Below are 24,529 nucleotides of genomic sequence, written 5' to 3' on the forward strand. Positions count from 1 at the left end.
CCTTTGATTTCATTACAGAGGACATTTCTCTTAAACTAAATGCAACAATCGATGCTTGTGAAGTAACACCGAGGAACTTATGTTATTTATGAAGGGACATATGATGAAAAACTGCCAACGCTTTAATTTTTCACAGGTTTTTACCTGAAAAACAACAACATGGGAGTCCGTGGGCAGATGGCTTTCTAGTGAGCCTTTAAATTTGTTTGGTCCTTAAATTATCTTAACAATAGTCGCCATTATTCAATCCAACATTTTATTTGGTTTCAAAGTTTCCGAATCATCTGTGAAAGGATAATTAAAAATAATTTAACGCATAGATTGTCATATCGTAACAGGTGCATGCAGCTCATTTACTCTCGGCTGGTCGTAGGACTGAATCTTTTTTAAAGGTAGCAGAGGATTGTCTTGCAAAAACTTTTGAGGATCTTTTTAATATCTTGTTGGTGAGAAATGAAATTCTTTCTTTGAAGAAGAGCCTTTGCTCATCTTTGTTCTTCCCTCGTCAAAAGACAGCAATAATGTTTTTTCTTTTTTCTGTGTACTTCATAATGTTTTATGAGTGACTGAAAAACTATATATAGCCTATATATATATATATATATATATATATATATATATATATATATATATATATATATATATATATATACATATGTATGTATATTCCCATTCTTCATGTCCAAGTCCTCTACTGGAGGCCTAGGAGCTTCAAGGTTCTGCAGAATCCTATGGGAACAGCAAAAATACTGCATGTCAATGAAATAGTGCATGTCATGAAACTCAAGATAAATCAGATTTATTAGGATTGATTCAACCTCTGTTAGTTTTACTGATTATTCTGTGTTTCAGCAATTAAAATAAGATACCAAGAAGTTTTATTTCTATATTAGTTGCTGTATGAGATTCACCATCATAGGACTCTGATTGTTATATACTGGACTAAATATTTTCTAAAAAGGCCTCTGGTTCAACATCCATCCACTTTAGTTTGTTTCTGTAATTGTGCATGGAAACTCCTTGTCGACTTTGGAGGTTACGATCCCGTTAATAAAAGACTGTACAAAGAATAGCCTGAGGCTACAAGGCTCGCGCCGCCGTGTTTTACCATTCCTCTGTGGTTGGAGTTGTCAATCCGGCTTTTAACACCTTCAAGAAATCAAAGCAGGTCGAAATGGTTCAAAGTCTTCTGCATTCTGCATTTATTCCACTTCAGATTTAACTCTACAAGTCTCGTACTTTGAGCTTACAAAAGCTACTTTCATTGGTTAAGTATCTTTGATTTCCGACACAATCCTTTTGGCCATGTATCTCAATTTACTCGGGTTATGCAGCCCAATGTGCTGCTGCTCTCTCTGCCTGTGTGCCCTCTGTTCCCAGAACTCCATTTATTAGCTCTGAGACAATAAACCCAATTGTGGAGGGTGGAAGATGGAATCTTTTTCCTGATCGGGTGAATAGAGTGGCCTTTTTGTTGCAGACAAATGATGCTTGACCTTTTCTGTGAGCCCACTTAACTAGACCATGGCCTTATAGTCCAGATTTTATCATTTTTACTCACCAAATCAGAGGTATTTTATCATGTTTTACATAAATGGGTGTTTTGATGCTTTTTCAGGTTATTTTTATTTTGAAAGAAAGCTTTAAATTTGTGTTTTTCTGCTGATTGAGCAGATTTTTTTGATTTTTTTTGGTCCCACCCATTTTGCCTCTAAAAGTCCTGCAGCATCAGCTTTGAAGATTTCGGCTTCCCTTGAGCTACGAGCCCAGGCTGGAGTGCATGCTTTGCGTTCGAGGATGACATGGGAGTCATGGTACTGGTGATGAGCTTTGGTTAACAGGATATCCTGTCTGGTGCTCAGCATGAAAATCACAGCAGCGCTTCCGGCTAAAGATAATCACTGAAGTTGATAATTTGCCACTGAAAACTGTTTGTTCTCACAAGCAGGGTTCAGAAATTACACATTATCGCCCGGTCTCACTTTTCTAGACTCATGTTAATCCTGTAAATACTACTTTTAAAACTGAAATTTGACTCACTTTTACTTTTTACTTTTTTAAATATGTTGTGTTGCATATTTTTTCTTACTTGTCAGACGAGGCCAGTGTTATCTTTCATCAGCCTGGCCATCGGAATATGTAGCGAGAACTGTTGCCCTAATATGAGACGCATTTCGGCCTAATCTGAGCTATTGTGGCTTAGTTAGGCTAGACTAGATGTCCCAAAGTTCAGGAGTGGGGCCAAACTTGGGTTTTGGCGTGTGTTGCAAGGGCAAATGTGGCCCAAATTTCACACGCTAGTTTTAAAGTTGAATAGAGCAAGGGTTGTGAGGGCCAGGTGTGGCTTCAAGTCCCAAAGACCATGAAGACATGTAACGGATATGTGTAGCCGATTTTAAAAGTCTTGATTAAATGCAGTCAATCAAAGTCAAATGTGGGTCAAAGAGACTGCAGGTACAGACCAAGTTTGGTATGGGTATACCCATATAATGTACTAAATGTCTGTAAGTATGCATCAGGGTTACACAGTTCATGCATCTGTATGCAGATGAAATCCCTACAAATATCTGGCCTGAGATCTCAGCAAACCAACTTCTGATTAATCTGTTGCTCCGTTCTGCTAAAACTGTCATTTATATGGCTACAATGCTGTTGGATCAAAGACTGCATTGTGGTTGTGTCTTTATTTGGATGTTAAATGATCCCACGAGGTTGCAAACCAAAAGATATTTGCACACACTGAGTAAACTGAATTCCCTACTTACTTACTCACTATCTAAACATAGTGGCCAGAGAGGAGCACGCCTGATGCTCAGTGACCCCTGGGTCCCACCGGGTGCAGAAACAGCGTGAATTAGCTGCAACACATCTGTCGTTGGGAATCGGGTTAATGAATGATACTCCCAGAAACACAGTAGCGCAGATTAGAAATGTCCGAGAAGTGACCGCCCACTCTGCTTCGCCAAAGAGACGAGCAGGCTTTTTTAGCGCTTGAATACGGCCAAGTCACATAATCATATACATACACGCCCGCACATACACGCACACACACACATAGCCACACAGACATGTACATACTGTACACATGCACGTATACACACACACATAATCATATACATACACGCACACACACACATAGACATACACACTGGCTTGTTCACCTGCATGCTTGCTCTGTAGTTTTTGGGGTTAGTTAGCGGTAGCGGTAGCTTAGCTTAGACTGTGATCAGACCTCAAGATTTGGGTCGATTGCTGCTCGTGTTTTGGTCGGCTCCGTGTTGGTTTTTGTGTTTCGTTTGTGTTTTTTGTTGCAGATTTCCAGTGCTTGACGTGGGCCTCTGTGTGCTCTTGCTTCCTGGATTGGCAGTGGATGTCACCCCCCCCCCCCCAAAAAAAAAACTCACCGGGTTTGTATGTGTATATACAGTATATGTATGTGTATGCGTGTATATATGTATATATATTAAATATAGTAATAATGCACATATATATGCCTTAGGTTTTTACCGGCATGGTATCAACCATTAATATGTGTGCAGACAAGGTAAAAAAATAAAAAAAATAAAAAATAAAAATACGGCCAAGTCCATCTACACGGAGTAAGTCAAGCAGGAAGGAAGTCCAATGGCATCAAGAATCCAGTCAAATCTCAAATAAATAAATCGAATGTCAACATTATGTTATGTGGAGGCTGTGAATAAACAATTTAAAATATTTTTGAAAAGATCAGAGCTTCACAAACATCCTTTTCATACATGTATAAATCAATAAAAGGATCAGACATGGTAATGTGTCTTTAAACAAGCAGGGTGCCACATGATTCTCTGATCTTGAACCCCTCGGGTAAACTCATAACCTCCTCAAACTGCTGTATTTTTTTCCACTTTGAGCAGTTCAGAAGCACTTCTGCTCTAAAACACTGAAAGTCACGGTGAGGATGGGCCAAATTCGGACCGTGGGACCCAGGCTCAAGACCTTAGCCTGGAGAAACAGTCATGTTTAAGGTTTATTCACAGAAAGATTTATCAGCAAACAGACGTGCAGCACGACACAGCACACCAGTGAGTCTGGACCATGTGTGTGGTCTGACCCATCAAAACTCTCCACAGGATGCAACCTTATACCTCATTTACTTGTCATTTACTTGTCATCGATGAAGTTGAGGTGTATTTTGGTGATTAATCTGCATCTCAGAATGACAGTTTCGTCTGCAGGAAGGGACTTTGGAGCCAGAGCTGAAGCACAGCAGAGAGGAAGGGAGGACAGACCTGCAAGCTGCATTCTTTAAATAAAATCCAGCCTGAGCCCTCTTGTTAAAGTTGTCCTTCAGTACATTTCAAAACACCAAACTTTCACATTTCAGCCATGGTCGTTTGATTTTCATCCCATAGTTTGGACATTGACAGGTCATCATTATATTCAGTAAGGGCAAAGTAGCAAAAGTAGCAAAACAACATTACAAGAGCCAACATTCATCAGCACAAGTAGGACATAGTAACCATGGATACTCTCACATGCTCGGTGCTCTGTTTATCAAACTGGCCACTTTCCAGACGAAGTTTAAGTTTTTAAGTTGATGGAAAAAAAAACAGACTGTCGAATCTCACATAAGCATGTCCTGTTACTGTAAAACCCTCCAGTTAGCTTGAAATTTAAACCATGACCTGGTGAATCAGAGGATGAGCTAGTCAGAAGGTAATGACTATTGCTATTCAGGGTAACAGTCTGCACACAGGTATGAACTACAACAATGACATTTTTACATCTTGAATACATGAACGTTACCCGAATAAAAGTAAAGGTAACACAATTTGTGTCCATTTGTTACATGTGTTTTCACAGTATTGACTTGGAATCCGTTTGTCGTGCAACATTTTCAGCTTTTCAGAGTTATTGTTGGGCACATCTGCCCTCTTGTTCATGCCCCATCCAGGGTCACTGCTAGTGCCCTTTAGTAAAATCTGTCAGGCCCTCTTTGACGCAGATCCGTTTCCTGTCAGAGTGAGATTTTTATTGTTCCAGGGGTGCAGCCTCCAGAATCTGGCTCTCCCAGCCTTTTCCTGTTTCCTCTTGAAGAGGAAGTGCTGCTTTGCTTCAGCTTGTTTTCCTCCTGCATCTTCTCTGGGACAAATCTGGAACGCTAAGCAACAAAACTTTGCTTGTCTTGGCCAAGTCCTGATTTCAAAGAATGAAAAGAGTTCCTTAAAGAGTTGTGCCCTCCCACTTTGGTCTTTGTTATACAAGCTTTCACATACCACATGCAGACGCAGAGACCCACACTTGTTTCACATTATATTCTGATGCGCTACCTCTGAACGAGCCGGCTTGAAGGTGCGTGCTCACCTGCATCCCCGAACCAGTGTTCCCATGGTGCCTCAGCACGTAGGCCTTTTGTTATCACAGAAAATAGTTCTTTGTGTGCAGGGAGGGTCAGATTGTGCATATGGTCAGCAGAAGCCCTTAAACAAATACTAAAAAAAGACCAAACAAATCAAATTTTTCACCACTGTATAACAATGAGACACCGGTTTAAGCGTGCAAAAAGGTGTATTAGTAATATTTCATTCCTCATTGAAAGTTTGAGTTAAGACGTCAGAGTTCTTACCGCTTTGAGTCCAGCCAGTCAAGCTGAAACACAAAAGTTGAGGGTGAATGCACAATGCCAACAAAGAGGAGTTTGCATACTTTGAATGACAAATGAATCCTTGTTGTCGGACAACTCTCAGTCCATTTCTAGGCAGATGAGGAAAAGGGTGTCTGTCTTTTCACACGTCGGCTGCACCCGCTGACGGGTTTCGAGGCTTGCATGAGACACTCCAATTTGAGAGTGAAAGAGGTCACTGGGTATTTTACATGAATAGTGTAACCTGTATTATCAAGATTTTTTTTCACTGACAAGACGTCTTTGTAAGTCTTTAACAACTAAATGACTGAATGAAGCAAAAGATCCTGCACACTATTAAGGCCTGAGGACTTCAATGTGCCCAAAAAGCAGTGTTTGTATTCATAAATCACAGAAGTGCCAAAAGCTGAGGAGTTTCAGTGAAGCAAAACATTTCAAATGTGGGATTTAAAGGGAAATTAAGTGCCTGGACAACACTTATACCTCATTAATTCACATCAGCCCTGCTTGGTCCGCTGTAAAAGTACCAGAATTTGTTTGTTCAAAAAAATCTTGTTTATTTTTTGTAGGTGTGAATACGGAATCAAACTCTGATGCAGATCAAAGAAGCGAACTTAGTCCACTTCAAGCGGACCAAATGCAGGAAATGGACTTCAACATGCGGGCATTGCAAAACACAACCTTAGAAAATGCAAAAGCCAGGAAAATGTCTCACGGTCAGATACAAAGTGAGGACGAGGAAGAAGCTCACAAGAAAATGAAGTTTGCTAACTCACTAGTGGGGACGTGGAGCTGCATTAACCATAGACTGTATCAAACAATGGATAAAATATTCGGTCATGTGACCTACTGGGTTCTGAAGAGCAGTTTTGAGGCCCAATTTTCTTCGTACAGGGTGCAGCCATGTTGCTCGAGAAGCTGATGGGGAAAATGCCCACCGCATGTCGCATGTACTTCACTAAGTGCAGTAGCTTAACTATTATGGATGAGGAAGCTATAGTGGCTACATCAGGTTGAGCCAACCGTCAATCAATCATGGTGCAAATCATTTTAATTTTTCATATAAATTCTCCTGATGTGGTACAAAAAAAATCACTCCATAGAGTTCTCCCAAAAATCCCTCTCAAGGCGCTTTACACAGAAGATAAACAAGTTCAGTACAGTCCATTAAGACACAGCCTGGAGTCCCCAAAATCTGTTCATGCTCCAGTTTATTTCAACTCCAGAGTCCAGATTTAAAATGATCTAATGCCAGTTGATAAAAAACACAGCTTGGATCAGAAATTCAACAATCATGATGAATTTTCTTAGCGTAGCAGCTCCTCTTCATGAGCAAAAGTAATATGACATCAAAGAGACACTCATTCGAAACAGGAACCAACTCCTGCAGAACCAGACTCGTGACGGCGACCACCCGCTTTCAAGCATTCAACGTCTTAGATGACACGAACGTGATACTAACAAACGCAGAAATATTAATCCAGGCCTATCTAGAGACACTGCTCTTACAATGCCTTTCGTTCTTTATTTCAATTTAGCGTGCAGTTCGGGCCTGATATGGTTAAACCTTTACCTCTTTATTTTGTTTTAAGAGCCAACCTCTTTCATCTTCAGCTGTATCGAAGTGTATGGTTCCTGCCTACAAAACGTGTAAGTGTTTGAATCATCACTGAGATGCTCATGAATGGGTAACAACATGATCAATCCAGCCGGTACCAGCGGGAAAAGTGTTCTCTTAAAATTCTGAACCTTTTTCCCTCTATACTCACATTTCCACAATAAAATCCAGAAGTCCCATCTGAACTTCAACAGATCACATGACTTGTTTCATTTGAAAAGCCTTAGACATATTGCTGCATATATGATTTAAAGGTTTGGGTCTTCTACGGTCAAACTGCAGTTTTGTTTTTTGTTTCACAGGCCCATTTCTCTCTGGACGTGTTCTTCCAAAACTCAACAGACTCAAAAAAACACTTCCAGTTTGTCTCACAATCTTGTGGACACTACTTATTTTAGTCTTCAGGAGGGTCCTGCAGCTGGTTTGTGTTGGGGCACAGTTTGAAAACTCGAAGCACCTACAGGGATTTGAATTTTTTTATTAGACCTACTTTTGGATCCCTGAGAACATCCCGTTGTCCTTACAAGGCTGACGAAAATGGTAAAAGATATCTGAGTCCTCAAATCTCTTATGGTGGCCATAACTTCACTAATCCTTTTTCAAAATGCTAAAAAAATGTTTAATATTTGACTTTATGTATTTTGGACTTCAGTTCAGTGGACACAGACATGTTGTCCTATCCAACTTAATGCCAGTGCACATTAAAGCAATCATATTTCAGAGGGTGATTGTGGATTTTACTTTTCCCAAACGGGAGTGAGCTGCACTGGTGCACACAAGCAGAAGGAGGAAGACGAAACTTCCTCCTTATCGCCCAACTGTTTGGCTTATTCAAGCTGCAATTTCACAGATTTGATCTCTAAGGAGTGTAAACATGGGCATATATGCTCTTATGCCCTATCCACTGAAATATGGCAGAAGCAGTGTGATTGAGGATCATAAAATAGTATACATGCAGTTTTTCTGCTCTCCAAAGGCAGCAGAAGGCCAAGACAGAGAAGGCTGGAAGGCACTTGCTCTCTTCAAGAAGTTTGCTTCACAATGGGAGCAGAAAACTGCTTCAAAATCAGATTCCAGCAGGATGGAGAGTGTTTGTGCAGGAGACGGGTTTTATCAGCGCCAAACAGTCACAGGAAGTCCGGTTTGGGATTGTCCATCCAATTCCTGCGTTCCACAGGAAGCTCTGCATAAAAAGCAAGTCAAAACGCCCAACGACATTTCATTTTGTCCCCAGTCCAGTCGCAGGGAGCACCTCGAATCATCCGCGAGGTTTTCTCACTTGAGACCCCCACAAGCCGGGCCTTAAAAAGAAACTGGCACCATGGAGACGTCCTTTTACGCACCGGAGCGGCGGCGCGTGCCTGTGGCCGCAGCGCAGCCTGCGCGCGCACACGCACCTGAAGAACCCAGACTGACGGGGTAAGATTGTTACACATTTTAAAATCATAGATGTTCTCGATGATTGCAATCGCCCTTAGTGGCCATACTGTTACAACAAAGTGCAAAGTGATTTACGCATGCGCGTTCAGTGTCGAAAAATATGGACGCAAAAAAAGTCTGAAAATCTACAAAGAATCAACACAACACACAAGTATTATTTTGAGACATAAATTTGAAACTACTTAAACGCAGAGCTCTACAGAGCTGCTAGAGGTGTAAAAAATGGATCTGGAGCAAAGAGCAGTGTCATTAGTGTGGATGACAAAGAGATGTAAGGTGTTTTTGCTCTTGGATCATAGCTGGTGTACACTGGAAAGAGCATTTCAAAATCGTTTTTATGAAGAATATGCCACAATGTGCCTGAATGCTTCTGAAAATGTGTGGCAATATACTCCGCATAATCAGCTTCCTGCATTAATCTAATTCAATTCAGTTCAATTTTATCCATACCATCTATTCTATTACATAAGTACAGGCCTTCTAGTTTTTATATAAAGTATTTTGTGTTCAATAGTGTCAAATATTCAGTAAATTATTAGACAAGTATAATGAAAAGTCACAGAAAAAAATTAAAGAGAACATGTCACATCCTTGTTTCAAAAGTTAAAGCAGCTTATTTAGCTTTTAAAGGCATGTTTGTGGCGCATTTTGGTCAAAATACCACAGGAAAGTGGTTCCACAAGTTCATTTTCATCCACATTTACTAAGCTTACTAAGGGGGGGCAGAATCTTAACTCCACCTCCACTAATTCTTTGTGGGGTGTGTCTTTTCTTATCTTTTTTTGTGGCGTTACATTTTTGCATACTTCAGAGATAAAGCTAATGCTGCAAAATGTGACATTGGGTGGAGTTAAAAATGAGGGAACTAGATTATTCCAGTCTGAAAAGTTATTCCTTAATATAATTCACATTTCTCATTGTGATCATCTGACAGAGAATTAAATGACACTTTCACAGGTTTTTGGGGGTCAGCTATTACTATAATTATTCTTAATAAATATGATTCGTGTGATTTGCACTCATCTGTGCAACAAAATTCCTTTAAAGTCAAAAGTATATGTTAGAACCCTCAGAAAGATTATTTTATTTCTTTTTCCTGTTTTAATATTCAGTCTAACACATTTCTAGTAAGTATTTTAGTACAAATCCTGTATATTACTGTATGGAGAATCCATTTCACCCCGTATATTCTAGTTATTGCAGCTGCTCATCCAGCTGTCGGTCTGTTTAAGTGTAGCAGCAGGTTGTGAATGAAAATATGAAGGGGAAAAAAAGAAAAAAAATTTGGTTAATCTGCATCCAGTGTGTGTTCTGACGTCACACACGGGTCCCCCCTCAGAGCAGCCGGCCTGAGCTGCGGGACACCCAGCTGGAGGACGGGGAGGAGGTCCTTCCATCACCCCCCATGCGCTCTGACAGTCTGAGCTCCAGGAGAAACCTGCCTGTTATCACTGGACTTTTACCCCACCAGGAGTACTTTTGCTTAAGCCTCGGGTGTTTTTTCTCCCGTCCCCCAAAGCGTGGGTCTGTGATTCTTACGGGACAAAACTCAAAAGACTGATTCTTCTCTGGACGGTTTGTGCGTTTCTTCTGTAAATCTTGTTTCTTGTGCATGTGCTCGGGAGTTTGGGTTGATGCGGTCATGAACTCGTCCTGAACGAAACTTTTATTTGCATTGATGTCTCTGCGTCTGTTTACGAGTCGTCGCTTTACGTTGCGAGTCCGTGACTCCGCGTGTGTGTAACATGAGGGTGTTTAAGAAGGAAAGATGTGATAGATATTGGCGTCTCTGCTGATTCTCTAGAAACTGGCGCTGTAGAACCACGACTCCCCGTGGTAGATGTAGGAACTGCAACTAAATTATTCAATGTGTAAAATTGATTTTTTTTTTTTTTTTATGTGCTCGATCACGCAAGGAACGCGATTTTTATCATTATGAAAATAATTTATGTTAAAAATCATGTAGGAAATCAGTGGCGTCAATTCAGTGGAACCTAAGGTATGGCAAGGTTACGAGTCACAGAACTTAACTAGAGTATCAATCAACACGTCCAGCAAACACTCATCACAGAAGTCTGCTACAGTGTATGTAGCTTATCTGTGTGGTCAAGAAAATTGGAACTTTTTCAAATGCAGTCTCGATCACTGCAAAAACTCAAAATCTTACCAGGAATATTTGTCTTATTTCTAGTTAAAATGTCTCATTTTTAGTCAAAAAATCTCATTACACTTAAAACAAGAGTCATTACCAGAAAAATAACTTGTTATTTGACCATTTTCACCTGTTTCAAGTAAATTTTCACTTGAAATAAGTAGAAAAATCTGCCAGTGGGACAAGATTTATCTTCTCATTACAAGCAAAACAATCTTGTTCCATTGGCAGATTTTCTACTTATTTTAAGTGAAAATGTACTTGAAACAGGTGAAAATGGTTGTTTTTGAGTCTTGTCTTAAATGTAATGAGATTTAAAAAAAAAGAGAGACTAAAAATTAGACATTTTAACTAGAAATAAGACAAATATTCTTGTTAAGATTTTGAATTTTTGCAGTGTATAATAACTAGTGAAATCGATCATGTTGTTCTTATTTGCATTTGTAGTTATTCCATAAATGTATTTAAAAAAACAAACATTTACATTTAACCCTTGAAGCAAAGGTGTTGCGGCTGCCATACCTTGCCATACCCAATTGACGCCCCTGGTGTTACCCTCCTGGAACAGTGTCCTCACAGTGACTGTCCAGCTCCAGCTGTGGTTTATGAATGAGCGCAGGCTTCAGATGTGTCTGCTGGCGCAGAGTCAGCAGGAGGATCACAGAGACACGCAGGCTGTCATCCGAGGATTAGCATCACTTTCAAGATAAGTGCGGACTCTCCAGGAGACAACAGTCTCATAACCTGCAACTGCACCCAGCTGGCTATGATATTCAGTGAGACGTTTCCCAGGGGTTCATCTTCTGCTGTGTGGCCGTGTCACACTCTTTAAGGCCTTGCTTGGAAATTGCTGTCTCATTTTTGTACATCATCTCTTTGTCCAGGTATTTTGGACTGTAGCCTCTAAATCTGTACAGGTGTGAAAGCAGAAACTCAGGCTTGCACATGCAAGTTGCATATAAGTGCACTCGAACCCGTGCTTCTGTCTGTGTGGATGCATCCAGACTTCTTCCTAGAAAGCTGCTATCAGTGTCTGGTGTGATGCAGGGAACATTACACAACAGTTTGAGGGGAAGCAATACGTTTGTCTGGTCGACATTTAAAACCTTCATGACGCCAACGAGACACTGAAGTCTTGACTTTTAGAACTGCTCAGTGTGGAAAAGGAAGCAGCACATGAAAGAAACAAAATAATGTACATAATAATGATTTATTATGCCTTAAAACCGAATAAAAAAGTAGATTGTGATTTTTTAACTTGAAGATTCAAAAACTAACAATAAGACAAAAAAAAAGAAAAAAAAAGTCACAGAACTGGACCTTTGTATTGTTGCAAAGGTGATTCCCCAAAATATATATATATATATATATATATATATATATATCAAATTTTGTTTTATCAAATGAAGAAACTTCTTGGTTTTTCGTTGATATTTTTTCTCCATAATTTTTGTTGTTTTGTTAGGTGCTGTGGTTTCTTAAATGTTGATGTTTTCCTTTAATTGTTGTTTATGGTTTTATTGTTGTGTTTTGTGCTTGTTAAAATTACGACTTGTCTGGATGATACTTTGCTTTTTGACTAAGGGTCTCCGTACTTTTTCCCGCTTGTGGTATCTTTGACCCCTGCATCCTCCACCCTCTTCCCTCCCTTTTTCAGACACTGCTCAGATTCATTCCTGAAACACAAGTCACTGCTTTGCAGCCGGCTCTCTATCTGCGGCTCGATGACTTCCGGCTCTTGAGAATATAAGAGTTGGGGAGTTTTTGCTCTTCAGTTTCTCAGCTTCTTCTCGTGTCCTGCTGCTGCGTGACAGAGACTCTACACACACTGACACATTGAATGTGATCGAAGAGGGCTTTGGGATCATAGACGTAACGCATCTCACGCCTTGACCTGTGGCTGCGCAGGAATCAAGTGTAGTCCCTTCACGTTCTCGTTGAGAGATTTGCTTTTCGTTATCAGTTTGTGGAGACACCTCCATGTTTCAACATTTCCTCTTCTTGCAGGTAGCCCGGGTTTGTCCTCCTGAAGGAGAAGAAAAAGTCGTGCGGAGACTTTTGTCACCATCCAGCTCCTCACCTTTCATCCTCTCCTTCGTTTTCCTCCAACGGGAGAAGAGAATAGTGTGAGAAACCCGGCGAGGCAACGTGGGAAAGAGGAAGACCATGTACCAAACGCTGCTCCTTTCCTCCTCCCTCTTCATCCTCCATGTGATGGGCACTCCCCAGTTCTTGGCTCACCATGGGTAATAGCTCATTTCTCACTCTTCCTGTGTTTATTATGGCCTGTCATTTGGTCAGCAGCTTCGTAACAACCTCAGCTACACATGTCCACCTCGGCTGTCACTCAGAGCTGTTTGTGTTCGCAGTCTCATCGCCGGAGTTGACATTCTCAACCATGCAAAAACTGCTCAAATGACATCTAAACACGCCCGCTCGAAGGGGCCCAGCTTGTCACCTTCAGTTGAAGACCAAAGTAAACTAAAAGGACAGGGGGGTCAAGAGTAGACGTGGAGGTCATAAGTTGATTCTCAACTGCATTCAGGAGTGACTCTGCTGGTCAGACAGAAGCTCCAAATCTGGAGTATTTCAAGGACAAAAGGGAGCCAATTTGGTTTTAAATGACTCAAACCATTGGAGTCTTGACAAAACTGAACTTAACATCCGCTCCTTATGGGTCACTATTAAAGGAGACATATTGAGTCCTTTTTTAAAAAGTTATCCCAGTTTTTTGAGGTCTTAATTAAATGTTTGGGAGATGTTTTAGTCGAAATAGCACAGAGGTAAAGTACAACAGCTCCATTTAAAACCTGGTCTTTACAGTTCTCCTTATAGCAGCTGGTTTCAGGGGGCGGAGTCAGCTACTTAACTTGACTCCACCCCTTTCTTCAATAAGTGTAATTTTTAAAGAAATGCTGCACAATGTGAAGCAGGGAGGAAGAAAGAGACGGGGAGACCCAAGAATCCTCCTCTAGTCTGGATCGGTGATGTCCCACGAGTCAGAAAATTTAATTGTCTCACTGAATGAGACGTTTTCAGACTCGGACCATCCCAAACTACACGTCGGGGACTTTGTTAGAGCATCAAACTTAAAAAAAAAAAATTGTTCCTAATATTTCCCAACATCTTTTTCTACAGGAGGAGAGTGTGCCGCCAGGACCACCGTCACACCGTAGTCATGACGACGGAGTCATACGTTCAGCCGGTGCACAAGCCCTACATCACCCTGTGTCAGGGCCATCGCCTCTGCAGTACCTACAAGTGAGCCCCCCCCTCAAACTCTCCTCACACACAACAAAGGCCTCGCGTTGCGGCGACATCCCCACATCTTTGTATAGCGCAGGCGTAAGCAATGCTTGACATGTTTAGGAGGGGGAAGGGTTAGGAGCGCGCTCACAAGTACAGCTCGGCTTTCTTCCCCGCACACAAACGCACGCTCTACCGCTCAAAGAACCGGGTCACGGTGGCATAATTGAGCGGAATCTAAATATCGAGTACTTTGTGTAACTACGGGAAATGAGCTGCCTGCCCGCAGAGACCGCAGCCTTGTTTGTTTTGGACTCACGCTCGCCATCATTCACGCTGCTGCCCCCCCCCCCACACTCACACACACATTCTCCCATAAGTCACCCCTCACCGCCAGAGTTCACTTCTGGATCTTTTTCATTCCTGCTGTCACAACGTGGGCCAGTTACAGTTTGTTTTAATGAAACACGTATCCAGGTGGGTTACAGGCAGTACTCGAGTTGAGGGGGGATGAGGGGGGATGGCATCCCCCCCTGAAATAAAAACGGTCAAAATCATCCCCCCTGTAAAACTGCCATCCCCCCTTTCCATCCCTTATGTCATTTCATCAATGAATGTGGTTTTACTGCTATTTCAACATTTAGAGCCATCATCAGAAAAATAACACCAAAAAAATAACTTATTTGACAATTTTCACCTGTTTCAAGTACATTTTCACTTGAAATAAGTAGGAAAATCTGCCAGTGGGACAAGATTTATCTTCTTATTACAAGCAAAACAATCTTGTTCCACTGGCAGATTTTTCTACTTATTTCAAGTGAAAATCTACTTGAAACAGGTGAAAATTGTTGTTTTTTCCAGTGATGAGTCTTGTTTTAAGTGTAATGAGATTCTTTTACTAAAATGAGACATTTTAACTAGAAATAAGACAAATATTCTTGTTAAGATTCATTTTACTCATCCTGTGAAGGACAGAGTCATATTGATAAGTTCAGAAAAGTGTTTTTTATTTTTGTGTTTTGATGTATTTGATTTAAAGCTTACAGAAGGCTGCATTTAACTGCTGCTATGTCATTCCTGCAGTATTTCTGCAGGTGTTTTGGTCAGTGCTATTATTTGTAATATATTATATTATTTGTAATCAGCACAAATTATCTGTCCCCATATGATAAAATCCACCAACCCCCCTGATTTTCTTTTACAACTCGAGTACTGGTTACAGGGTGTTATTGCCTCAGTTCATCACCTTGTACCACCTTCTCCTCCTGTGAAGCGTTCTCAGCAGGCTGCAGTAAAGTCACCAGCGTCTGACACCTTCACTTCTCTGGTCATAGTATCGGACCTATCTATGTGTTATCAGCATTTGTGGCATTGAAGCAGAACACCAAGAACAAAAAAAAGACGCCACCACACACGTGGCGGTGAAGGTGATCAGAAAACCTCAAATAAAACCCTCTGTCTCTGCACGTGTGTTGTCTCCGCAGGACCACATACTCTCTGGCGTACCGGCAGGTGAGCAGAACCGCCTCACCATCGCAGTCCTACCCAGAATGCTGCCCGGGCTGGCGAAGACTTCACTCTCACAGCTGCAACCAAGGTAGCGTAAAGAAGCGTGCGGTGGGTTTCTGCCGCTGCTCCTCCTGCACCTGATGAGCGGAAATGTTAAAGAAACAGCTGGGCATTTGCAGAGGTTAAAAGAATATTGAGACGTCATTGCACAAAGCAAGGAACTGGAAAGAAACAATGCATTTTTATTGAAAGGTTTTAGAGATGCTTGCGAACAGATTCTTTACAGTTGTTGGGTGCTTAGATCGGATCATCCGGGTTGGAACTCTGCTCCTAACAGTTTTTGTCGACTCTATGCTAAATTATTTTACGAGCAGTTTCAAAATTTACCGGTGTGGGAAGAAAACCATGAAGTGATCTCAGTTGTCCCGGGGTAACAACAAAATCAAACATGTTTTTTAATGTAATGGCGCATCTGCAGTCTCGTCTCGTGCAAAAGATGTTATTCCACAAATGCGGTCGTAAGATGTAAATAGAGACTTCTAACGATCCCCAATGTTTCTAAAATCTGTAGTCTTCAACTAAAAGCTCTGGTTTACAGTCTTTAGATGTATGTTAGTCATTTAATGACTTCTCCAAGGTTTTGACAAAGTAATCTGCTGTTGCCTTTGATGGTCACAAAAAGTCACATTTTCCTCAAAATAAACTGGTTAGATTTGACAACCTCTTTCTTTCTTGATATTCTAGAGCTTTGGATAAGCTTTTAGTTCCCCTTTGTCTTCGGCTAGATGACCTCTCAATTCAATGTAATAGAGGAACATCCTGCAGTAGAAGACAATGGATCCATCCATCCATCCATCCATCCATCCATCCATCCATCCATCCATCCATCCATCCATCCATCCATCCATCCATCCATCCATCCATCCATGGCCACTGTGAAGTCGGGCACACATGCACACCAGGGGTGCAACAAGCCTCAAAACTAACAGCCTCCATTTCTCTATAATGTGAACCAAATGGAAAATTGTTGCATAAACATATAAAAAAATTTTGAAATCTAACTTCAGATCTGAATTAGCACAAACCATTTTCCTATCAATTGGCTTATTGAGCAACCTTCATACGCCCAGATAGGAGTGTGAGATTTTTTTGAGGCCACCGAATGGTATGAAAGACGAAATAAAAAAAAAAAGGTCACCACGTCCATAAATTTGCCCAGATGATGATGTTTGACAGAAAAACAAACAACAAAAAATAAATAAATAATCAGAGTGGGTTTGCATGTCCCCTAAGGTGATCCAATCTCGTGTCAAACTAAGCTATTTAATTATTGGTGAAAAATCTTCAAGCCACAGCCTGTTTTTGGGCAGATTAAACTAACTAAACAGAAATGTATGATCAAAATTTGGGGGGGGGGGTTGCTGCTTTGTGAATGGACAACTCTTGTATTTTGTTCTGACTGTATCGCTCTTCCACAGCTGTGTGTGGCCGGCCTTGTGTTAATGGTGGTACTTGCTTAAGACCCAACCAGTGTGCATGTCCTCTTGGCTGGATGGGACATCAGTGTCAAACAGGTATCTATATCCAGACACGCAAAAACACCCAGGAGTGTCTGTGTGCATATTTACACCTGCCTTCTTTCCCTCTCACCCTTCAGACGTGGACGAGTGCCAGGGGAGGCATCCCTGCGACCAACAGTGCGTGAACACAGCTGGCAGCTACAGATGTGTGTGCAGAGAGGGCTTCAGGCTCGCCGGAGACGGACGTTCCTGTCAGAGCCTTCCTCCTGCCTCTCCTCCTCCTCCTTCTTCTTCTCCTCCTCCTCCTCCTCCACCTCCCTCCCACACCAGCCAGACAACAGTGGGTGGTCAAACCGATACGGGTAAATGAGCTGGATGCGACACAGTCCAATTCTCTGTTTTGCAGCAGGGCAGAAGACAACCACATGGCCAGTTTCGCGGTCCATTATTACTTTTGGTACGCGCTATGCCACTCTCAACTCGTACCGTGAGTAATAATGCACTGCGGCTGGTGCCGACTCCAGACGGATGTCATGCGGGCCGGCTCCACGCAGCGAGACGGGGATCGTTAAGCCTTTGATAATGACTCGGTTCGCTCCTAAGAGTCCTGTCAGCGAGGCAAACATCTGTCTTCAATAAAAGCGTCCATGCTAATGCAGACATGTCTTCACCCCACACACACTGCATTAGACCTCTTAAAACTGTTGCAACGCTCTCTCTTGAAATGAAAAAGGAAAAGGAGTCAATTTTTGTTTATATGTGCTTTTTGTATCTTAGCAACAAAGTAACACAACCTCCTCCTTCCATGGCGAGAAATGTTGTCGACCCCGGGATATTCATTTTTGCTCTTGGGAGAAATTACGCAACACGAAACTTAAAATCAAACTTATCTTTTGATTTACCCCAACTTTTTCCAGCTTTGGGGATCTTTTTCTGACTCACCAAACTATAAAATGAAGGGGGATGCTGCATCCTGCACATTCAGAGACAAAATATCTCTGTCTCTATCTGTACAGACGAGAGATTGCCAAATTTCTCAGGCTCTGCTCCAATCTCCGCTCCATTTATCAGTTTCTTTGGAAAACTTGACAGAAATTAAACAGCCACTTCTAAGAGTTCAACCCCCGTGACTACAGAATGAATCGCCAAGTCAGCAACAAGTCAGAAAAATACACCAACGAAGGAGGTAAAAAGCAAGACTATGACGGGTCTTTGTACTTTTTAGAGTAATACAGGGTTATTTTTGGCAGCATGCTTTTCTTCGTTGATCAGCTAAGATGCACAAATGTTGTTTCAGCATGTTTTACTTGAGATAGTTCCTATTATCTGTTCACATACACATGTCAGAGGGATGTTGATGGGGTTTACGAACATAAACACAAGTTTAGATGTTGAGAAAGTACACCCTCGCCCTGCCAAGAGTCTTAGACTACATTTCTGCTTCGCAACCTCCCGCCTTTTTTTTAATCTGTTCTTGGCAAAGTTCGTGTTCTCATTCCAGCTCCATCAACCCCGTCTGCTGGGGGTCATTGCCCCCCCTTTTTTTTTTCTCCTGCACCTCCTCCTCCCTTTTCCTCACTCTGTTTCTCAGCTTATTCTCGTCTCAGTTGTGGACCACATCTGGGAGAGATTGAAAATATTTCAGTCCGTCTGCAGAAGTGCAACCAGAGAGCGGGGGGGCGGGGGGGATCCTAACTCTGCATCCCAATCCGCGTCTTGCTTCTGGAGACATTCTCCACTCGAGGGGATTGAGTCGTCTGAGGAACATTTGTGCCCGTCTATTTCTGGTGGTCTCTCTTATAGCTTGCGTACAAGCTTTTGAAAACATTCCCATGTATATGATCGCTCCCTTCTGCCGATGCTCTTGGTCTCCTGGTACCTTTGCAATGCTCATATTGGTTTCCAGTTTAGATATGTTGCAAAGTCACTAGAGGAGAAAGATTGATGGTGGCAGGATGCTCTAAGGAATCACAGTGGTATACATGTCATCATTCTCTGCTATGTGTGTCGGTGTGGTCCATTCGTACCCAGAAGTCGGAAATTCCAAGCATGTAACTTTCAACTCGACCACCTCACCAAAAAAAAAAAAAATCTTTAAATTAAAAGAAACTTCATTTATGGTGCTTTACATGGAGTTGATATCAGCGAGTCTGGTGTTCAGAAAGGTTCAACTCTTACATGATTAACTGGGGTCTGACACCGTTCCCAGAACCACTTCTCTGGTAAATGGAATGGTAGCTCGTCTCTGCACTCATCTACAGCTGTGGTCATTCTCTGACGTGTCTGTGCGTCTTCTACAGATGGGAGGCTCAGCCTGCTGGACAACGTTACGGAGGAGGTCCAGAGCCTGAGGAACAGAGTAGAGCTCCTGGAAAAGGTACATGGGAGATAGGGCTGTTCGATTAATCGATTTTAAATCGTAATCGCGATTATGTAATTAGAACGATGTTAAAACGTGAAAATCGTAAAATCGATTTTTCACTTTTTTTTTTTGTCTGCACATATTAATGATTGATACCATATTAATGATTGATGGAAATACCTCTCAATACCTGCGACAAGTGCCCCATGGGAGAGGCTCTTTAGTGTAGGAGGGGGCGTTGTAACATGTCACCGGGCATCCCTCAAGCCAGATGCGGTAGACCGGCTCGTGTTCCTTGCAAAAAACTTGCAAATGTGAATAGCAAATGTAATGACTGACATTACACACCTCTACCTCCTTCATGGGTTGCATTATTATTTAGCATGCAAAGACCCAGTTTAGTTTAATTAGAAAATGTCTTGTTTTATTTAATTGGAAATATAACTTACTGTATGTTTGCAAGTGCTGATTTGCTGATTTTTTTTCAGAGATAAAACTTTATATTTTATTATATTTTTTAAAACTTTTTTTCAACTTATTTTACAGAGTTTTGCACTTTATTCATTCATTTTTGGTTTAATAAGAGCAAAGTTTGCACTTAAAGCCCAATGGGGCAAATGTTCAATAAAAAAACAGCATATTTGAAATCATTTCTTTGCCTTTTGTCAATTCACAAAATAATCGTAATCGAAAATCAGATTTTGAGAGAAAAAAATCGAGATTTTATTTTTGGGCAAAATCGAACAGCCCTAATGGGAGACCTGATGAACATGTTTGAACTCACACATGAAAGCCACCTACTCTCGTGCCCCCCTCGTCTGGCTCATACATTTACGATGTATAAATCCAACCATCTTTTAACCACCAGACCTTCACAGTCGTTTTTACCACAAATCCTGCTTGTGCTTATAGAGAAATCCATAATGACCGTATAATAGCATCATTATTTTCCTTCACACCTCCTCTTATACTTCTCTCTCTCTCCGTTTAGAAATTGCAGTTGGCACTGGCTCCCTTCAACAGCTTCTTCCCAATGTCACTGGACGATTTCATGTCAGAGAAAACCACATTACTGTCACACTCCTTCCGACAACTGGACCGGATCGACTCTCTCAGCGAGCAGATTGGTTTTCTGGAGGAGCGCCTCGGCACGTGTGAGCAGCCACACTCCGAGTCAAACACCATGAGAGCTAACCTTCCCAGAAAAGAGACCAACTGCAGGCCTGATAAATAAAAATCCAATAACTTCATGAAATCTTTTATCAGTAATCCAATAATCTCTTTGCCTAATACATGATAAAACAAAATGGTACATTGAAACTACATTAAGTGATATATTTGCTCTTAAAGTTTAATGAGATTAGGGCAGTAAAGTGAAGATGACATAACTGATACAAGTGCAAACTTAAGTTATTAGTTTTGAAGGCACTTAATGATTGAATAAACTGAGATTTGGACCCTTTCCAGTGGGATTCTCTGGTGGGGAACTGGGAGACCAGGTTTTCAGTCAGGACATTTTATTTTGAAATCAAATCTATCTTTGCATGCTCTTTACATTTCTGTCCAAATCCCAGCCAGCATGTTTATGTGAGGCCCCTTATGAGTTAGAATTAGGCAGCAAAATGGGTCCCACCTGGGTTCCTCCGCTGTGAGGGTGGGATGTACCTGGATTTAGGCGAGGCCCCGAGGTATATATTATTGAAACTGTATAGCACCCACACAAATGTGCCCCTTTCATAGTCCATGCCCATTTGGCAGACTTGTATCCCTCATGAACCCCTTATTTTTGGCCTGAAACCACATTGACCAGATTGGATCCATGCCATTTTCCCCTTTTAAGTCCGGGCCCACTCTATACCAAAGTGGGCCACTTTTAACCCAGATGGGGCCCACATGGAGATGCTGGCTGGGACATGGATTCAAATCATTATGTTAATAATTTTGCCTCAAACCTTGGGCTTCATTGAAGGCTTTTTTATTTAATTGTAAGAAACTCGATGACGCAATGCATCAGGTCTTAATCAGCGATTACTTTCTTGTGTATTACAAACACAATTCCTTCCCAAAATGAGAAAATCTAATAGCAACGAAACATCCCTTGAATTGGGGTAACAGCTGTGGGCAGGAAGAAGAGCAGCTAGATCAAAAAGTGCATAATTAAAACTCCACCTCTTGTTTGCTGCCCATTGTAGTAACATTTTCCATGTTCACTGTTGCAGGTTCCTGCCAAGAGAATTAGCTGCTGAGCACGGCTGGGATTATTTCAGTGACCGAGAATGTGCGCACCAAGATGGCTTAAGTCTACACGAAAGGGACAGCAGACGGCAGAAAGCAGCATCGGTCTTTGTTATGCTGTGATGCAACCATTGAACAAATCTGTGATTTTTCACTGTTCCTGACAGGTTCACGTTTTCTTCTGAAAACCTGTCAAGTTCTTGATTTTTGCAGCAGAAACCCGCGGCAGGGTTGGTTTCACCGTTACATTGCGGCTGCAGCTTCTAAATCAAACTCCACAGAGATTAAATGTCAAAGAAACCACTTAGTTTCTGTGTTTGTTTGGAATCAGTGCAGCCTGTCCCGTTTGGTTGATGTGGACAACTGTATTTATCTATTTAAATGATGTACTTTGAGTAATTTCTTAGTGCTCCAAGAGACATTTTCACAAAGTTTTGTAACATTTTGTAATAAAAAATCTTAAACGAGACACCATGTGTTCTTAATGACTGAATATACTTTGTAATTACTGGACATAAGTGTAGAAAGTAATCTTTATTGCAAAGTTGTGAGAGAGGAAATGGGGTTAGTGATAGAGAGAAAGGGGAGCAGCAAAGGGCAACAGACTGGGTTGGGACACGAACACTGTAACCTATGTACATTTACTGGCCACTACATTTATACCAGATATACCTAATACAGAGGTGTATGTTGAGCCAGCAGTCACATGCATACGAAACACTTTGCTTGCCTGCAGGTTAGGGGTGGGTATTGGGAAGGACCTCACGATACGATACGCATCACGATACTTGAGCCACGATACGATACACATTGCGATATCCCGATTATGCGATATCCCGATTATTATATTCTACATAGTTCACTGAAAAATTTAAAAATGCATTACACATCTTAAAATCCAAGTTGTATATATGTACATCAGATGATAGTGATGGATCTTAAAATCCGAGTTGCACGTTCATCAGATTATAGTGACAATTCATGGGACAAACTGAGTCAAAACAATGTTTTATTATAACTATACAAGCTAAAGTTACAACATATTTGTATATGTTTTTCATATTATTTACATCATATGAAATTAACATTAAATTTAGTATGAGGTTGCTTTAATTATGTGGCAAATGATAATAAACACAAGAAAGATGGGTACTAAAACCAAGGACAGGCACAGTGATCAGTCAGTATAGATATTAATCCATAAATAAATAAACCTCTGTCCATTATTTTTCATTTTTTAAGGACAGGCAATTGTGTTATATAAAAAATAAATTATAAAATGAAATAAAACGTGAAATAAAACCTGAGCTCAGTGCAGGGCCCTCCCAGGGTTGGTAGAGAGTGGCAATGCCCAGGACTGTCACTTAGGTAGGAGCACTGGGTGATATAATGGGAAAAAGATCGGGGATAAAAAAAATAATAATAAAAAAAAAAAAAAAATCGATATTCAAATTTTGAATATCGATATTGAATCGGCTGGAAAAGTATCGCGATATATTGCCATATCAATATTTTTGCCCACCGCTACTGCAGGTATGACTGCTCTCAAACAAGCTAAGGCCATGCCACTTCTAAAATAAAAACCTTCTCTCAACCCTGCTCTGCCAGTCTCCCTGCTTCCTTTCCTTTCAAAGGTAAGGACAGTTTCTAAACTAGTCACCAACTTCCTCGCACAAAACACCCCTCTCAAAATATAAACCAGTCTGGTTTCAAAAGGCTCCCTCCCCTGAAATGGCCCTACTGTCTGAGACAAAAGCCCGAAGAGAGAAAGCAACGTGTTGGTCCTCAGAGTTAATCCTTCTCGACCCATCATCGGCCTTTGAAACAGTTAATCACAGCATACAGCTATCTATACTGTCACACAAGGGCATGATGGACATATTCTGCTCTTGGCGCTCCTTTAAATTGTCATGGCAAGGACAGATGTCCTCATCCCATCATCTCTCCACAGGGGTGCCCCAAGTCTCAGTGCTTGGCCCCCTTCTCTTTGCCATTTACAGCACTTCCCAGGGCCAGATTATCTATTCAAATGGCTTATCAATTCACTGCTTTGCAGATGACATGAAACTATACCTCTCATTCCTTCCAGATGACCACCATAATCTCTGCATAAATCTCTCTTTGCATTCTCAATCTGCTTGGATGAGGATACACAGCAGGGGTGGGTATTGGGAAGGACCTCACGATACGATACGCATCACGATACTTGAGCCACGATACGATACAAATTGCGATATCCCGATTATGCGATATATCCCGATATATCGCGATATTCTACATAGTTCACAGAAAAATTTAAAAATGCATTACACATCTTAAAATCCAAGTTGTATATATGTACATCAGATGATAGTGATAATGCATTGGACAGACTGAGTCAAAACAATGTAATTCAAACTTTCCATTTTAATTATGCAACATATTTGCATGAAAAAACACACTGAAACACAATGAAAAGTGCAGTGTGTGCATTATTCTTAGATATAAAATGCAGTGTCTCACCCACACTGAAATTGAAATCACAAAAATACAGTACAGCTACTTGCCCCTGACTTAAAATGACAAAAATAAAATGCAGTGTTTCACCCACACTGAAATCACAAAATAAAGTGCAGCTAGGGGGCGGGCAAAAATATTGATACAGCAATATATCTGTACATTATGCACTGTACATTGAATATCGATATCGTATCGGGAGACTATGTATCGCGATATATTGCCGTATCAATATTTTTGCCCACCCCTAATACACAGCCTTCAACTTGACTGAACTCCTGGTTATCCCTATTAATAATTCAAGCAAAACGACAATATAAATATCACC

The 24,529-nt window shown here is 41.2% G+C and overlaps 1 protein-coding gene across 2 annotated transcripts; it reads left to right on the top strand.

Moving 5' to 3' along the window:
- Positions 1 to 8,474: 8,474 nt before the first annotated feature.
- egfl7 (EGF-like-domain, multiple 7) lies at positions 8,475 to 22,174 on the top strand. Of its 2 annotated transcripts, XM_061733810.1 has the most exons (9): positions 8,475 to 8,660; positions 12,841 to 13,079; positions 13,972 to 14,094; positions 15,564 to 15,676; positions 17,067 to 17,162; positions 17,246 to 17,470; positions 19,409 to 19,485; positions 20,462 to 20,624; positions 21,690 to 22,174. In XM_061733810.1, the coding sequence occupies exons 2-9, from the start codon at positions 13,000 to 13,002 to the stop codon at positions 21,707 to 21,709; spliced, it is 897 nt and encodes a 298-aa protein (XP_061589794.1). In that variant the 5' UTR covers positions 8,475 to 8,660; positions 12,841 to 12,999; the 3' UTR covers positions 21,710 to 22,174. The 2 variants fall into 2 exon arrangements, with proteins under 2 accessions (XP_061589794.1, XP_061589793.1); XM_061733809.1 differs by having other exon boundaries at positions 20,462 to 22,174.
- The last annotated feature ends 2,355 nt before the right edge of the window (positions 22,175 to 24,529 follow it).

Source organism: Cololabis saira, chromosome 11 (genome assembly GCF_033807715.1).
Source record: "Cololabis saira isolate AMF1-May2022 chromosome 11, fColSai1.1, whole genome shotgun sequence".
Classification (NCBI taxonomy): domain Eukaryota; kingdom Metazoa; phylum Chordata; class Actinopteri; order Beloniformes; family Belonidae; genus Cololabis; species Cololabis saira.

Coding starts and splice junctions, on each gene's coding strand:
- egfl7 (XM_061733809.1), top strand. CDS start 13,000: ATGTACCAAACGCTGCTCCTTTCCTCCTCCCTCTTCATCCTCCATGTG. Junction 17,471..19,408: donor GGGTGGTCAAACCGATACGG/GTAAATGAGCTG, acceptor CGTCTTCTACAG/ATGGGAGGCTCAGCCTGCTG. Junction 19,486..20,461: donor GAGTAGAGCTCCTGGAAAAG/GTACATGGGAGA, acceptor CTCTCCGTTTAG/AAATTGCAGTTGGCACTGGC.